Raw genomic sequence first — 18,692 nt, 5'->3', positions numbered from 1 at the left:
ACCATCGTTAGGTGATAAATCAATTTTCTTCAGGTATCCATTACCTAGTTTTTATGATTTCTTAATTTTACTATTTAAGGTGACAAATAATCAACCACAAGATTGAGTTTAAATAAAAGTTAAATTGTCAAACTTACCGAAATCCATGTTTCCTGGATGCTTTATATGATAATTAATTGATTTCAGAAGGCTGTTTACCAAACGACGTAGACCCTCCACATTATGTACGTATACATGATAAGTTTCAGCACCCAGTATAAGATACGACAGTGTTCACAATGCCACGGGGATACAGAATTCTACTGCAACACTTGTAAACATGAATTGTGTCTAGAGTGCAAGGAGAGACATGTAATTGATCTAGATACCATATACCATGAAGTTGTTATTCATCGTGAGAAATATGACTATATCCAAAAGCAAGAGATCTGTTTGAGACATCCAGAAAGAATGTATGAATTGTTTTGTTGCTCATGTGATTTTCCTGTCTGTCACCAATGCATAGAACACAGAAAACACCAAATGCAGGACAATAAAACAGCCTATAAAACAAACTGTCAGCACAACATCAGAAGTGAGACTCTCTATAACAGCTGTTTTCTATTGGCTGGAATCAAATCTGATATGAAAATGTGTCACACAGAAATCTCCAACTGTCAATCAGAGATGTCAACAAAAGCCCAGCGACTAAAGAATCTCATTGACCATGTATTATGTGATATTTTGCATTACATGACCAATAGATTACCAACACAGAAGAGAAAAATGAACAGACAGCTAGCAAGAGTAGAAAACTATGAAGACAGTTCTGACCAGTCTGCAAACAGGCCGGAAAAATTCCTCTTATTTATAAAGAAAACGTGTCTCCCCAATATAAAGGACACTCTTAATCTTAAACAACAAGCCTTATTTTCCCTGACTGGGGAAATCAATATGGAGGATGCTACTAAGTTACTTAGTGAAATCAAAATCATAGATACAGGAAAATGACAAATAAGAAATGAAATCCTACTGAAGCTAATGACAACATCTGTACTACACAAAACTGTCACAGTGACAGGTGTTAGTGGTGTAATACAATTTTCCTTTGTTAATCCAGAATTGGTCTGGATAAGTGATATGTACAATCTCACCCTGACGAACACAGAAGGTGACGCACTACAATATCTAACAGACATAAAACAGTTTGGTTATGGAGTACACACTGTGAACATTATCGGTGATCTTATTCATATAGATAGGGATGATAATATTAACAAACTATCTGCAGATAACAGAACAAAATCTACATCGATAAAGAAAACAGAACCATGGAGACCACTCTGTTTCTACTGCTGCCCATCCAATGGAGACCTACTAGTCGGGATGAGGAATACAGAAACTGGCAAGGTGACACGGTATAATGATACAGCACAACATATACAGACCATACAGCATGACAACACAGGACAGGAGCTGTTTAGTAGCCCTGTCTACATCACAGAGAACCGCAATGAGATGTTATTGTGTCTGACTATATTGATAATGGTCGTGGTGCTGTAGTAGTGACAGAGCGTGAAGGAAGATATCGTTTCTCCTACACAGGACATCCTTTAGGATCACGATTATCACCACGTGGAATCTGTACAGACGTACTGTCACACATCTTGGTGTGTGATCTTATTACACAGACAGTACACATGATTGACAAGGACGGCCACTTCCTGACAAAGATACAGACACTAGAGCAAAGGATAGACAGACCACTGAGCCTGAGCTATCATGACAAAACTCATTTTCTCTGGATAGGATCATGGTACCACAACAGAGCGTGTGTAATCAGACACATAGGCAAAAATATCTGCAGTAAAACACAGAAATAGCGAACACGCTTATGATGATTACAGCGAAGTGATTTTCTTTTCCTTTGGATTTATAACGTGTTGTAAGCTTTTCGGATAAAACAAATCAAAATTGTTGTCCCTGGAACTTCCCCGTAAGCGTGTCATTCTGCATTAGTTAATTGTAGATCTAGGACATTAATCATACTTTGTTATTTTCACCTTTTATATGAAATACATGTACACAGACACATACAGGACATCTGTCAGGGTACTGTAATTAATAATGTAGATACATGTTCACAGACACATACAGGACATCTGTAAGGGTACTGTAATTAATGATGTAGATACATGTTCAAACACATACAACATGTACAATGAAGGAGAAATTTCAGAAGTACTGTACAACAATATATACGACAAGTGGTGTAAATCAGATCTGAATCTTTAAAAACGCCAAGGAACTTTTAGAAAATTTTAAATCACAATTTTTTTTTACAAAATCAATAACATCAAAACATACGACTTCGCAACAATTTATTCGTCACAGACATCATAAAAATCATGACATTATAGACAGATGCTTTTTCAATAAAACTGGAAGTCATAAAATTACTTATTTTGTCATTTGTCATTTGCAAAATCATTTTGTTAAAACATTCTGGTACGCACAATTACTCTGAAGTTGATATGAAAAAGATGCTTGAGTTTCTCATTGACAAAATCTCTAATAAAAGAATATAAGGACATAAATTCTAAATTAGCAATGGGGGCCAGAAGCTTCTATACAAGCATTTCAATTTACCTGATCATTCTATTTTGTCAATGAAAGTTAGAATTCTAGAAAAGATTAACCATCATACAAACAGTCCATCACCGAGTACACCTTTTCTTAGGCAACGAGAAGAATATTGGATTAGAAAACTTGGCACGGCCTTTCCCTATGAATGCAATGACAATACAATGTCAATAGTGTTTGGAATCTTTCCAGTCCACAGAGTAACAATGTAAATGTGATGGTACTTTTTAACCATACACAGAGACGCAAGCGTAGTCATGGGCATCGGTCTTACAATCAATATTTTAAACACAATGTCTCTTTTGATTTATTACTACCTTTTGTAAATCAAAAGTTAGGTCTTCATCATATTCGCACCACACTTTACTATCTCTCTTTGAAAGGTTTAAATAGTCTACTTGAAAAAGTCAAGGAAAGTCCATTTTTGGATTCTTCGACACCAGAATACAGGCTCGGATCTGTGGTTATTGATATTGCAAATCATGGGCTTTTTAATCCCGCCACGTTATACAGAAGAAAATGCAGCTTACACAACCCGCTTTTTCCTTCGATTCAACTCCAATATGCAAACAAAGGAATTAACGCGTTTAATATATTAAGTAATATTCTTAATCAAATAAGAGTCAAGTCTTGTATTTCATCATATTTCAAGTTGAAGACTACACCTTGTATTCCCTACAAATATACATCGACTATAGCTTCCAGCCTTTTTAATTGCAAGAAAAAAATACAGAGCCTAGATATCGAATATCTGAAACATGATCCTCCTTCGTGTTCATGTTTTTTTTTTCACCCTTTAATTATAGTCCTGCTGGACACGTTATTACTGGTGACGTTAATATAGTTAAAAATAAGGACTTAATTCACTAATTTTAAAAGGTTCTAAATTTAAGGGGACCCAGATCTTTTAATTGGTGTTATATACTGTAAACCATCTATTATTCGCGTCATCTTCTATTCGCGATTCGTCAGTTTGAAATGAATCCGCGACGATTAATTTCCGCGACTTAGAAAGATTCCCTTCAAAAACAAAGCAAAATAATTGGTTCGCGGCGATTACTATTCGCGAGTTAAAGAAGGTCGAGAAACTCGCAGATAATTCTGGCACGCGAATAAATGTTGTTTTACAGTAATTTCATAAATATTATGGATTCTGTGGAACATCAAGCCAGGCGATGGGCCAGACATGAAAAGGAATTAAGACCTTGACACTTTGTCAGAATGGATTAAATGCATCAGATGTATGTTAGAATGTCGCATTAACCGATTGAGGAGCAATATGAAAACCATCTTTCCTACTATGTACAATAATTTAGAGGTGAATAAAGAATTAGATAGATTAAACAATCAGTATGTATTGGTCCCTGCTGACAAAGCAGGTAAAAACATTGTCTTTGTTTATAAGACTCTTTATTTAAATTGTATTTCAGAGGAACTGGGATTTAATTCTACAAGTGGTAATCTAACTTACACCAATAGCTCTTTTTCTAAGAAGAAATTCTTCAAAATCACATGTCAGTTTTGAATATCTTTAATATTCACAGCAACCAAAATAAATTCAAATTACCATATTTATATTAAATTCCGAAACTTCATTAAAATCCTTACAAAGAAAGATACAGAGCGGGTTCCAGTAAATGTTCTACCAAGCCTCTTTCTTTACTCCTCACTAAAATATTAACAGTAGTGAAGGAGAAACTTTAGTGGTACTGTGTAACAATATATTCGAGAATTGGTGTAAATTAGATGTGGACACTTAAAAATTCCAAGGAACTTTTAGAAAATTTCAAATCACAAACTTTTATTAAAATCAACAACATAAAAACTTTTCAACTTTATATAAAACAATTCCTTACGATAAAATAAAGTCCAGGTCTTTTTTGACATCATTGACAGCTGCTTTTTCAATAAAATGGAACTTGTTAATTTATTTACATTGTCAGTGGTCATTTGCAAAATTACTTTGTTAAAAAACAATCTGATTGTAAAAACAAGTATTCTGAAGTTGATATTAAAAAGATGCTTGAGTTTTTGATTGACAATGTCTATGTGGTTTTTGGAGACCAGGTCTTCCAACAATCTTTTGGAATTCCCATGGGTACCAATTGCGCCCCGTTATTAGTAAACCTATTTTGTATTCATATGAAGTAGAATTTATTCAAACACATAAACGAGAAGACGGAAACACTTGCTGTGGCCTTCAACTCGACATTTAGATATATCGACGGCGTATTATCAATCAACAATAGTTACTTCCATTCCTATATATTCCGAAATATCCCATTGAACTTAAAATGAAAAAACCAAGGAGTCTGACAAATCTTTTTCATATCCGAATATTTTACAAGAAAGAGACGTCAACGGTAACCTAGCAACAAAACTTTATAATAACCGTGATGACTTTAACTTTTCTATCGTACACTTCCTTTAATTATGAAGCAATATACCCTTATCACCTGCATATGTGGTTATCACCCAGTTGGTTCGATACTCAAGAGCATGCTCTGCGTACGAACAATTTCTAAAACGAGGCAAGCTATTGACAAACAAGTTGATGAAACAAGAATATCAACAGTCTCGTTTAAAGGCATCATTTCCAAAGTTCTATGGTTGATACAATGACCTTGCCAGCAACTACAATCTATCATCAGTCGAATGCCGACTGACGTTTTTTCATAAAAATTGTCTGGCCATTATTTCTACAATGAATGCACGTCTACGTATTTTTTCCGCTTTTTCGATCATGACAGGCAAGAAATTAATATACTAATTAAATTTATAAAGTATTTCTACAATATTTTATTGTTCCTGTATTTCTGTTGAGAATATCTCATTTAAGCTTGGTGCTCCTCACGAAACGATTTCTCAATGAATTTGGAGCTATAAACATTAGAAATACAAGTTATTATTTCACTGTATCAATACAATTTGTATTGTATATACACGAATTGTATTTATACAAATCCCAATTCATTCGACGAAGAACGTTAAAAACACTGAATATGAATATTTTTTCAGTTTTTTATGTCATAGCGTATAGCCAGAATTTTGAAACATCAGGTAATAAAATCAATATTCAATGATATCTAAATGTATTAATGCCGGGGTTCCACGGGGCTCTGCCCTTGGTCCCCTACTTTTTTTTAATTTATGTAAACCGCCTTTGTACTTTTCGTATGGGAAACGCTATTTGAATATAATTTACACAAAATTAAGACACAATGTTATACTTATTAATAATTTTGATTTATATCGGAGGAATATAATAGATTCCCTTACTTATGCAGCAATATACCTTCATCACCTGCATACGGGGTATATATCTCTCAGTTGATTCGATACGCAAGAGCATGCTCTACGTATGTACAATTTCTATAACGAGGTAATTTTTGACAAACAAGTTGATGAAACAAGAATGTCAGCTGTCTCGTTTAAAGTCATCATTTCGTAAGTTCTATGGTCGATACAATGACCTTGTCAGCAAATACAATTTATCATTGAGTCAAATGCTGACTGACGTTTTTCATACTAATTGTTAGGCCATTATTTACACACTGAATTGTCGACGGATTTTTCCGTTATTTCCCGATCATGACAAGGAGCACACGGCGGGTGTGACCGGTCGGCAGGGGATGCTCACTCCTCCATGGCACCTCATCCCACCTCTGATGTTTAGAGGTCTGTGTTTGCTCTGCTCCCATTTTGTATTGTTTAATAGACTTTTGAGCTTGAATACTGTTCGTTATCTCCATTTATTTCATTCACCTAACTGTTCATGCAGACAAATTGAAAATGTATATCCTTTTTTTTTTTTTTTTTTTTTTGCAGTTAAGAAATATAAACGGTCAAGAAATGACCTATTAAACAATACTCTACAATATAACCGTTTGACAATAGGCAATACTCATCTTTCATTATTCGTAAATGACCCCTTCTCTGTTGATGTAAATAATAATATATTTTACAGTGATCAACAGTTTATTCGAGATTCGGGTAGATTTTGATTAATTTATTTCTATGTTTATCATGGAGGTTAAATTTTGAATATTTCTAATTTGAGAAGTTTATTTATTTATTTTATGATGATTTATACATGCTCACTCCTCCAGGGAAAGATTTTCCTATGCTGTTAGAATTTGTAACCAGTCCCTTTGTATGAATTATACAAAAATATATGTTCAAAACAAAAAACTGTGATTGAAATATTTTCCTATTAAAACGCGCGTACGTGTATCTGATTTATGTAAAATAACTGAAATGTAATTGAAAAGTAAAGGAAAGGAGATGGGCGAACATAGCGTGCAAAAAGTCTATAGCTTCAGAAGTATAAAAATCATGTTCAATTGTGAACCCAGGTAGCACAAAACACTTTCAAAACATTTTACTGCAGTTATAGAAAGGTTTTTTCAAAACATTTCAGAGTAAACATTTTTAAAATGTTTTTAAAACATTTTTCTTTCCCATTGTAACATTTTAAAAACATTTTAAAAATGTTTTCAAAATGGTTAAGGTAAAATCTTTAAGGAACATTTCTATAAAATGTTTTTGAAACGTTTTAAAAATGATTTGAAAGGTATGGTTTGTTTGCATATATTAAACAGTTTCATATTACGTTATAAAAATGTTTTTAAAACATGATATAAAACGTTCCTCTTCTATAAATCTGTAACATTGTAATGTTTCTTTTCTAAAACATTTTGAAGGAACGTCGTCAAAATGTTTTTAAAACATTCTACATACTCCTTATAGTATCATATTTAAATGTTTTCAGGTGTTGGTCGTGAAAATGTTTTTAAAACATTTAACAAAACGTGTTCTCCTCCTACAACTGAAACATTTTATTTATGATTTATGCAACATTTTATTGAAACATTTTCAAAATGTTTTTAAAACATTTATTTCATTTTCAATATTAATGCATTTATTTATTTTCAAATTATGTTGTAAAAATGTTTTTAGAACATTAACTCTAACGTTTATTCTTCTAAAGACTATAACATTTTATTTAGCAATAATGCAACATTTTGTAATATTATACTTTCATGTAAATTAGTTTAATCTGATTCGCCGAGAAGCATTTGTTAAAAAACACTATTACCCGCTGAATATTGAAGCCACGCCCACCAGCGTAGCAACAGTTAACATTGCTTGACGACGGGTGTTATTCCAAAAAATATTGACTGCGCAGAATTCATGCGCGCAAGGTTCACTGTAATATGTATTTGTATAAAACATTCAGTATAATATAATAAATACCGCATGTAGTTGAGTGTAACATTGAAAATTTTCACCCCTCGAAAACCATTGTCAACCTCGGCTGCGCCTCGGTTGACAATGGTTTTCTTGGGGTGAAAATTTTCAATGTTACACTCAACTACATGCAGTATTTATATAATGTAATTTTCAAAATGTTTTGAAAATATTCACGACTAAGCCAATTGTCTGAGAAAAAAAATGCATAGAATATCCAGAGAAGATTGGGATTAAATGAAAAATTGCTTTTAAAAACTTTCTAAAGACATTAATATTACTGCAACTCGATCACTTGCGTATCCCGGTATTTTCTTTCTTTTTTCAATGATACATTTTTTTTTTAAAGTCTTATTGAGTTCACAGATTTGTAATCAATACAAAGTTCATTGAATGAATTTAAGATACTTTAATTTTAAAAAGAAAACAAAATAATAAACAAACTGTTTACAATAATTAACACAGCCTGAATTATGATGGTCTCGCCTGTTTGCATCATATTTCTTAAAATCCAAGGCAGCAGATTAGGAGTGGCTTCACTGGTCAGTTTCAGTGTCAAGATAACCTTGTTATGCAATTCTCCTGCTGGGCAGCGCGTTATAGAGTATAGTGGTTTGCAGCTTATCTAGGCCAAAATTTGAATTCTGGTAAACAGGATGTGCGCGTTTTCTTGTCGCTGATTTTCAAACAAGATTTTTGCATCATATAGGCCTGGAGAATGAGCGCTGCATGGATTATTAACATCTGCATTGTGAGTATACTTTAATCAGAGATTTCAAAAGATACTTTTTAAAAATAACCTTTATGTTACATCATTGTATTCTTGTATGCATATGTGTAGCAAAGACAAAGCTATTATGTATTTGAATTAAATACTTTATTCAACAACAAATATACCTCCTTATCTTATGTTGAGCTTAATTCAAAATATCTTATTATTGAAACATGAAATCATATTGCAGTTAGATGACAGTTCCAGCAACAGACTTGAATTCCATTCAAATTGCCACATTTGAAAGAACCGCCTCTAGCTGACAAAGACAAAGGCACTTTTTTGTACGTAAATATCATTGCTCTTTAATAATATTATTGTGTTATAGTTATGAACAAGCAACAACTTTAATTCTTTTCATAATGCAAATGGGAAAAGTTCTTGTGATTTTATGATTTAATTAAAAACTGTTCTTTTATATTTTCATCATTTAAAGATCTGAAGTAGACGGATGACTTAAACACTATTGTCTCCATGTTTACAGGTTCTGCTTTACTGAAAAGATCGAGCGACTTGTTGAATTCTTTCCGAGGACAGACTTCTTGTGAAGTTTTTGTGTGCGATTCCATTTACATATCAGCTCTGTGGAACCTACACATATACATGTAGATACATGTACATGCTTCTTGCGGGATCGTATTCTTTTTATGGGAAGGATTTGTGTGATTCTGTTGTTTTTAAATTCAGTGAATGGATTTTTATTCTTTAAAAATACCTGTTGGGTTAAAACAATATAACTCAGAACTTGCACTGGAAATGGAACTAAAATGTGTTTTGCATATTGCATAAGGGTTTGTATTAAAATTTGTAAGAAAAAAATGAATTCATTCAGTTGTCATTTATTCTTTGAGAGTTATAATTAAGATGAAATGTATTAAAAGCGCTCTTAAAATCGTACAAAATGATGTTCTCATGTCATTCTTGAAAACGTCTATTGACATTTCAGGAAAGAGATGCCATAGCGACATTTGGGTAAAATGTTTTAAACACGTTTTAAAAACCATACAAAATCACGTGAATAAAACATTTGCAATAATGTTCTTGTAACATTTTAGGAAAATATTCTGGTAACATTTGCTGAAACATTTGGGTAAAATGTTTTAAAAACGTTTAAAAAAAACCATACAAAATCACGTGATTAAAACATTTTTGGAAAATGTTTTTGTAACATTTTAATTAAATGTTCTGATAACATTTGCTAAAATATTTTGCTAAAATGTTTTAAAAACGTTTAAAAAAAAAACATACAAAATCACGTGATTAAAACATTTTTGAAAAATGTTTTTGTAACATTTTAATTAAATGTTCTGATAACATTTGCTGAAACTATTTGCTGAAATGTTTTAAAAACGTTTAAAAAAACATACAAAATCACGTGATTAAAACATTTTTGAAAATGTTTTTGTAACATTTTGGAAATGTTTTAAAAACATTTTAAAAATGTTTTTGTGCTAGCTGGGAATTTAATATTTAGAGTAAAGTTCTCATTATTGAAATTTATGAAATTGTGATTAACAAAACTTTTTTGAGGAAAATTTTCTCGGCAAAATTTATTCTTTTATTAAAAAAAATTAATGTGTTATTCGTGGGGTTCGAACCCTAGCAATAAAAATCCTAAGTATCATTTTCTTTCGAGACTAGCACGCTAACCACTGGACTACACAAGTCCTGACAAATAGTGGCATTTAAATCATGTTTGTGATATGACCCTTGACTTAATGGACTTCAAGTATTTCTCGAAAATATGTGAATAATATGTCATAAAAGTATATTTTTAAGGTATAGTGGGTCATTGCTCCATATTTTTGATAACCAAAAAATGAATATTTTTATGCAAACTTTGAGGATTAACTTTCAAAAAGGTGGAGCGAAGACCCACTCATATCGAAAAATAGTGTTATAGTATGAGAAAATGACTCTTTTTGCCCGCTTTAGTGTGTGTCTAATATTTCACAGGCAAATAATTTCAATCTTTGAGGGATTTTTGCAAATTGTAGAGATTGTACATAAAGTCTATTTTAATGTTAGACGAAATATCAAGGAAAATTTTAATAGAATTGAAATGTAATTTTTTTTCTTCATGTTTGTCACACTATAGGCTTATCGCTCGTCATGTTCACCCATCTCCTTACAACGTATTTTTCAGTGCATTTATTTAAAATAAAATTACAAGCATTTGAGATCTGCTCAATTTCAAATCACTTCAATTACTGTAAAAATGTAATTTGTTACAACAATCAATATCAAAAATTATTTTCTTTTTAAATTACTCCTTCCCTGTTGCTCAAACCTTACCAAAATATGTGTAGGTGTAAATACATTTCAAGATAGAATTACAAGACATTATGTACATATAACTTGTCTCCAAGTGCATCCCCTGGACAATTTTTAAATACAATTCCTGTTCATTTCAGATGATAAAAAGAATTTCTCTAAGTAATATCCGTCATTTAGAAAGTCTTCCTTTCACAGACATAATTCAGTTTATATGAACACGTGTTATCGTTCCACCCTCCACCACTCAAATCCATACAATCCTCCGCTTGATTGCTGGCCGGATTCGTCACTCTCCAGTTTGTATAGTTAAACACCTCATCTGTTATCCACATCCAATTGCCTTCCTGTAAGAAGTCGTGTCCCCCGAGCCAAGTATAACCATGTGACATGTCCACCAAGGCTTTCCTCTCGCGGAGTACGTAATCCAGGATAAATTGTTCTTCCTCTGAAGAATGAACGGTTGCAAGATGGCCGCCGAGTCTTTCACAGGCGACCTCTGCATCCTGCCATGCTTTCGGAACAACACCAAAATAATAACAGGAACTGTCAAACATCTCCCAACCGTCAGGACAACGAGGTTTTAAGGTAGAAGCACACCCACAGGAAGACTTTACCTGGGTAGATAATTCCTGGATTGCTTGGCGGAGGTGTGAAATCTCTGCCATGATCTCATCTCCATCTCCAGGATTAGCTAGAAAACCAGCAGAAAATCCATGAAAAGTTACCAATAACACGAGAATTGATGGCATTAACATCTTAAAATCTCCAGTAAAGCGATGCTCTTTATATAAGTATAATTATCTTCATGTGCCGTTTTTGAATCGGTAACGAAAAACTTTTATCAACCCGTAGTTTTATTTACTTAACCTGAATTGCTTAATTTCCTAGGTGTATGCAAGCGAATACATTGGTGCATTCAAACCCAGTTTTCAGCAAGATTTCATTTTTTACCAAATAAGACAGCGCATAACCTATTCAAAATCAAAAATTATCGAAATAAAACAGACAAAGGGGACATATTTGAGCTGTAATTAAAGTCTTTGTCAGTAAATATTATAACAAGGAAAGTGTCAATTTTGTTTTGTTGAACATGGTACCTGGCTACATGTATGCAGTTTTCCCCCCTCGAACCAGATGAGTATATTTTTAGTTACATCAAAATCGAGATATAGTATTTTATTTGTATTCAAAATAATTCATTTTATCTCCAATTGTTAATCGTATTAATAGATAAATAATATGTCATTAATTAAAAATGTCTGATCTGTTAAATGCACTTCTCTTTAAACATGGTAAATTAAATATATACATTTACAGACTGCATGGGTTCGAGGAAAACATGCGTTTTGTCGGACCCAAGATCCTAAACGGCCTAAGGCAAACAGTTAGGTTCAAGGGGTCGCCAAAACGCATTTTGCCCTAGAAGATCATCAATGATATTATACCTTTCACTTTTAATTTCGACATACATGTATCTTGGCCTGGCTTCCATTTTTGCGATAATTAAAAAGATATTATAGATCCCTCCTACAGTGTGTCGTTATAGCGGTCCAATATCTCATCGACAAGTCCAAAATCTTATTCAGCAGCCCAGCATCGATTTATTTATTTTTTTTTTTTGACAGTTCAGTATAACATTGGAAAAGTTGGACTTTTCAGAACAGATTTATACGGGAAACAATTTTTAAAGGTATAACAATAAAATTAATTTGAGAATCTTCAAGTGTTTTTCCTTTAGACTTGAATTAATAAAAATCTTACTGATTAATAATCTCTGACTGAACTGCATACAACTTTAGCAAATTCTTACTACATCTCTTACTATGAATAACATGTTTCTGAGGGAAGCTAACGTTTCCATCAAATAAATAAGTAATCCTGTCATCCGGGTACATAATATGTGACATTTCTATATTATAAGACTTTTCTGTTTCTCTAGATTGTGTTAACATGAAAGAAATATGTGTCGACATGCAACATATGTGATCATGTAAGAACATTATGGTAAAATACAACATTATGAAATAAATTTTCTTTTAAAGGTACAAATTGTGCCCCAGCACCAAGACCGTAAACTGAGAACAAGCTGAAATCAACAGTAAGATTTTGAATATGCTGATTTTTATTTAACAAACTTTATGGTTTGAAACCAGATCTGGCATCATACATGTAGTACTATGCAGACACCAGAATGTAGTGCATATCCAAGTCAAATCATGGATTTTTGGGGTAGGATTGGTTACGAAGGAGAATCAAAGTGTGACATGGGAAAATGTAAAAGACAATTGAAGATTTAAAAAATCTTTCTCAAAGACATCTGAATCATGATCATTTATATTATTGTGCAAGCGTAGATTCCATCACCCTTGATAACAGAGAGGGAATACGATAGGGGATAAAAGTTTTACATGGGAATATTTGAAAATCTTTTAAAGAACAATAGGCCCACAGTATAAATCATATTTATATGAAAGCATCTCCAAATAGAGCAGAATCAAATTATTTCAATCATTGCCCTTAGGTTCAGGTGGAACAAAAACTTTAAAGGAATATAAAGTAAAAATAAACCCTTCACAACTCTTACTCATGTTGATAGGCATTAGAATCCCTATGTTATGAAAAATCATATTTCTCTTTTAATAGGCCTCTGATGCTGAAACAGGTGTTCAGATTTTTCAACGGAAAATTTATCATATTTTTTATTCTGAGTAATATGTAAACATTCCTATGTTGGGTAGGTTTTAGTATGTTTAAATTATGGACACTGACAATAAGTCTTCTCCAGAAGACAAATTAATTCAGGATCCTCAGGTTTTGTATTTTGTAGAAATTTTGACCCATTGGAGGCTGCAGTAGTGGGTCAAATGTTTTCATAGAAAAATGTTCTGAAGGGCCAAGGTGACTAAGGGGAGCATTGTGGCTTAACAGCCTCTTGTTTTCTTAACAGAATGATTTTCAAATTTTTTTCTATATATTTCTCTATAATAAACTTTCTATCCTTTTATAAGTAAATCCCTTACAAGAGGGTCATCTTAGTCATCGTGGCCCTGCATGTTCTTCTTTACATTTTTCCCTGTGTACCTGCAGCAAAATTTCCGTAAGCCCTATCTTAAGCCCAAAGTCTATAATTTTGACCAAAGAATTTTAACAGGATTTAATGTGACCCTGCTATCTTGAAAAGATTTTTTGAATTAATTTCCAATATATTTCACCGTAAATGTTTGACATCTTCTATGGTGGCCCAAATCATACCTCCAGAGGCCTTGATTTGAGAAAGCTCGATTCTGCATTACTACTAGAATCAATATGACTGCTTATAGCCCTACTACTATTGATGAACAGAATTTTAACCCCCCCCCCTCATGTAACACGTTGATCCTCTAGTGTTGCCCTACCAGACCCTCTGAAACCATGGTTATCAACAAATTTGAATCTGCACTACCTGAGGAGGCTTGCACGTTAGGTAAACTGTCACTGCCCTGCTGTTGTTGACAAAAATTTTTCTTATACAAGCTTTGATTCCCTCTTGTGGCCCCATCCCATCCTTGGGGCCATGATTCAAACAATGTCTGCAATAATAAATACCGCTAATCATTGTCTAGCTGTTCTTGAGTAGATTGTTCGATTTATTCCTTGATTTTCCTACATAAAATTTTAATTCCTCATTTAAGCCCCATCCTGTCCCATGGGGTCATTATTTGAAAAGAAATGAACTTACAGTATGTTAAGAATTCATCATTTGTGGCCCCATGGGTCTTGAGATTTTTAAATGACCCCACCAAATCTTCATTATTTTTTTAATTGTCTCTCCTTGAAAGATTGAATCTCTTTTTCCCCAAGGATGCTTTGTGGCGAGTTTGTCTGATTTTGGTCTAGTGGTTGTGGAGAAGAGAATGAAAATATTAAAAGTTTACAGACAACAAACAATATGCGATCAGAAAAGTTTACTGAGCTAGTTTTATTTCATTTGACCTGTCACACTACATGAAAATGTTGACATGTTAATGTGATAAATTATAACCTTGTTCTGCAGAAGATTACATTTCTCCTCTGCGGAACATGGGAGCATTTTATCTGTTCAACCACGTCCTTAATTGCATGGGGCTAATTGAAACTATAGCTCTACTGTATAGTACTGTATAATACTTATCACAAAGGAAGAGAAAAGTAGCACTTGGACTTGAAACTTTGACAACAGCAGTAAACAGAATAAGGATCCTTGATTTCATCTCTCAAGTTTTATTGCAATCCGATTAAAAACTGTAGGAGGTTTCACAAAAATTTCTATTTACACTACCATGGAAAGACTTTTCAAATCAAAATTAATGTACAAATTATGTTTTCTCAGTGTAATCTACTTGTGTGAAAAGTTTGAATGAAATCAGACTAAATTTGTAAACTTGTAGAAAGAAAAGCGTTTTAACAATTTCACAAGTTTCTATTTTTAGTTGCCATAGCAATGCTCATCAAAATCAAAAAATGAAAAACATATATATTTTAGCGTAGTTTACCTGTGTAAAAAGTTTTTTAAACAGACCAAAATTGTAGGAGGAGTACCATTTTGAAAGAATTTCCCAGCAACTAAAATATCTAGTTTTAGTACATATGGCAACACACTTCATACAACAGAATTATGTATTTCAGTGTAGTCTACTTGTGTACCAAGTTAGATCAAAATTAGACCAAAACTGTAGGAGGAGTAGTAATTTGAAAAAAAAACTTTACACACAAAGACAAACAGCTAGACGGACAAACGGCGAGACAGACATCTTACTTCTGGTCTCTGATCAGAATCAAATAATTAATAACAACAAATTCAATGTATGTCATAGCCATTTTATTTTACAACAACAAAAAAACTTTGAACACTGTGTAATTGCACTTGATTGAAATAAAGCACCAGAAGTTTTCAATATCAGCAACAAATACTGTAGGAAACAATGCTTCTCCGTTCTGGTATCTAGCTGGATTGGACTTAAAGGTATATTTTTTATGGTCATATTTTCCTTATATTTTTCTTTTTGTTTAGCTAGATGTGATTCTTTTCCCCTTAACATATGCAATATGCCAAAATTGGCTGACATTAGTTAAGCAGTTTCAATGAAGATGAAAATATCAAATGTTAATGCATGACACACAACAGATGACGACAGACAAACACAGATAGCAGTAGTTCACCAGAGTAACTCAGGCGACTTAAAAAAGGAGCACGTTTATGTACAATTGATTATCTGTCAATAGGTAACACATTAAGTACCTGTATGTCTGCAAAATAATTGCACATTTCTAATGCATGCTACAGCACACATTAGTGGAACAGCATACAGTAAAACTCAGTTATAGTGAAGTCCTGTGGACTTGCAAATTTACTTTGCTATATTTGCAATTCGTTATATCTATATATTAATGAATTCGTTAAAATAATATATAGCAAACTTGCAATATAGATTTTTCCTTCTAACTACAAAAAGAATTTTTGGAAGAATTAAATACATAAGTTACCTTGGAGTTCTAAAGTTTTCAGATGAACTGAGATTCAAATGCAAATACTTAACAGAATAATATCATATGAGTATTTTAACAAGAGGCCCAAGGGCTTTAACGGTCACCTGAGTACAATACAACAATTTAGAGGATCCATAAACTGATAAATGAAGCTTTGTTGCCCAAAAGCAAGAAAAATAGTATGATTAGCATCAACAAAATAATTGGTCTAGTATCTATCTGTCCCCCATTTATCACTATTACCATGCAGACTATTAACAAACTGTCTATTTTTTAACCCCATATTATTACTTCTCACATTGGCCTCTCTTGGCCTTTGAAGAACATTTAAAAAGATAAGTTATTTTTGTCTCATTTTTATTCATCTATTATTTTCAAGTCTACCTGATCATTAACTTATAAAAGTACTTTGTGTATTATACAATAAATATTCTTGCATAATTCTCGTATTCTATTAACCTTTCAAATACATTGTTTACAGTGATTAATTATCAAAGGTGAATGGCAAAGGGGTATAACTTTGCTAAGCAGAATACAAGTTAATAGAGCCCTGGCCAGGACCAGAACACTCGACTAAATGGTCCAGGTGTTCAAAATTCTGTTAAAAATACCTTTGCATATTTAAAATTTTACTCTGTTTGCCTCGAATATGCCCAGAGGCATAGAAGATTTTCAAAGAATTGCATTTTCACCATATAAGCCCCACCCTTACACCAGAACATCTGACCCAGGGGCCATGAACTCACAATTCTGGAAGAAGCACCCTTGCTCATCATAACTATACACTTGTTTCTTTGCTTTATAACCAGTAGTAGAAAAAAATGTTTTGAAAGAAATTATGCATTTTCTTTATATAATCAATCCGCCCTTCACCAGAACCCCTGACCCAGGGACCATGAATTTCACAATTTTGGAAGAGGCATTCTTCCTTATCATAACCATACACTTCCTTTGTTTGAATAATACCCAGGAGCAGAGAAGAAGATTTTGAAGGAATTTATGCATTTTCCCTACATAATCAATAGAGCCCCGCCCTAACACCAGAACCCCTGTACCAGGGGGCCATGAAATTTACAATTTTGGAAGAGGCACTCTTGCTCATCATAACTATGTACTTAGTTACTTTATTTAATACCCAGGAGCAAAGAAGAAGATTTTCAAAGAATTAATGCATTTTCACTATATGATCTATATAGCCCCACCCTAGCACCAGAACCCCTGGCCAGGGGCCATGAAAGTCATAATTTTGGAAGAGGCACTCTTGCTCATCATAACTATGTACTTAGTTACTTTATTTAATACCCAGGAGCAGAGAAGTTTTTAAAAGAATTAATGCATTTTCACTATATGGTCTATATAGCCCCACCCTAGCACCAGAACTCCTGACCCTGGGGCCATGAAATTCTAATCACAATTTTGGAAGAGGCACTCTTGCTCATCATAACTATTTACTTAGTTAGTTTATTTAATACCCAGGAGCAGAAAAGAAGATTTTCAAAGAATTAATGCATTCTCACTATATAATCAATAGAGCCCCGCCCTAGCACCAGTACCCTTGACCCTGGGGCCATGAAATTCACAATTTTGGAAGAGGCACTCTTGCTCTTGATAACTATGTACTTATTTAGTTTATCTAATACCCACGAGCAGAGAAAAAGATTTTCAAAGAAATAATGCACTTTCACTATATGATCTATATAGCCCCACCCTAGCACCAGAACCCCTGACCCTGGGGCCATGAATTTCACAATTTTGGTAGAGGGCTCAGTGCTTATTACAATCATGCCAACAGTTTGACTGCTTGATGTCCAGGAGTAAAGAAGAAGATTTTTAAAGATTGCATTAATTTTGGTGGTTTTAGCCCCACCCCTCAGGCACCACGGGGGCATGGAGAATGACATTCACAATTTATGTTCCCCTTCACCCATAGATGCTATATGCCAAAATTGGTTAATCGGTTTCAGAGAAGAAGCTAAAAATGTTCAAATGTTAACACACGATGCACAACATACAAAAACGGATAGCAATAGGTCACCTGAGTGACTCAGGTGACCTAAAAATTGAGATTTTTGAAAATTTGTTATAAAAGATGTAAAATTAAAATCTAGGGGACACAAATCAGTTGGCTATATTCATAAATTCGCTATATCTTGAGTTTGTTATCCATAAAATTTTACAAGGATTTGTTAAGAATTTTGCCAGGGATTCCCAGAAACTTCACTTTATCCATAAATTGCTATATCCATGTTCAAACTTAAGGAGTTTT

The 18,692-nt window shown here is 33.2% G+C and overlaps 2 protein-coding genes and 1 pseudogene across 2 annotated transcripts in view; 2 read left to right on the top strand and 1 right to left on the bottom strand.

Annotated features, from left to right (window-relative positions):
- Positions 1-18,692, top strand: part of LOC133195481 (actin-related protein 8-like) — a 239,032-nt gene that overhangs the window by 79,355 nt on the left and 140,985 nt on the right. The window lies entirely within an intron of this gene.
- LOC133194356 (uncharacterized) lies at positions 235-1,862 on the top strand (annotated as a pseudogene).
- Positions 11,081-11,676, bottom strand: LOC133194355 (perlucin-like protein). Its single transcript, XM_061330333.1, has one exon. The coding sequence runs from the start codon at positions 11,674-11,676 to the stop codon at positions 11,095-11,097; it is 582 nt and encodes a 193-aa protein (XP_061186317.1). The 3' UTR covers positions 11,081-11,094.

This window comes from Saccostrea echinata, unplaced genomic scaffold, assembly GCF_033153115.1.
Source record: "Saccostrea echinata isolate AGI-Se365-2 ecotype Australia unplaced genomic scaffold, CSIRO_AGI_Sech_v1 ptg000029l, whole genome shotgun sequence".
Classification (NCBI taxonomy): Eukaryota; Metazoa; Mollusca; class Bivalvia; order Ostreida; family Ostreidae; genus Saccostrea; species Saccostrea echinata.
The sequence above is the reverse complement of the archived record's forward strand: the minus strand, read 5'-3'. Positions and strand labels throughout refer to the sequence as shown.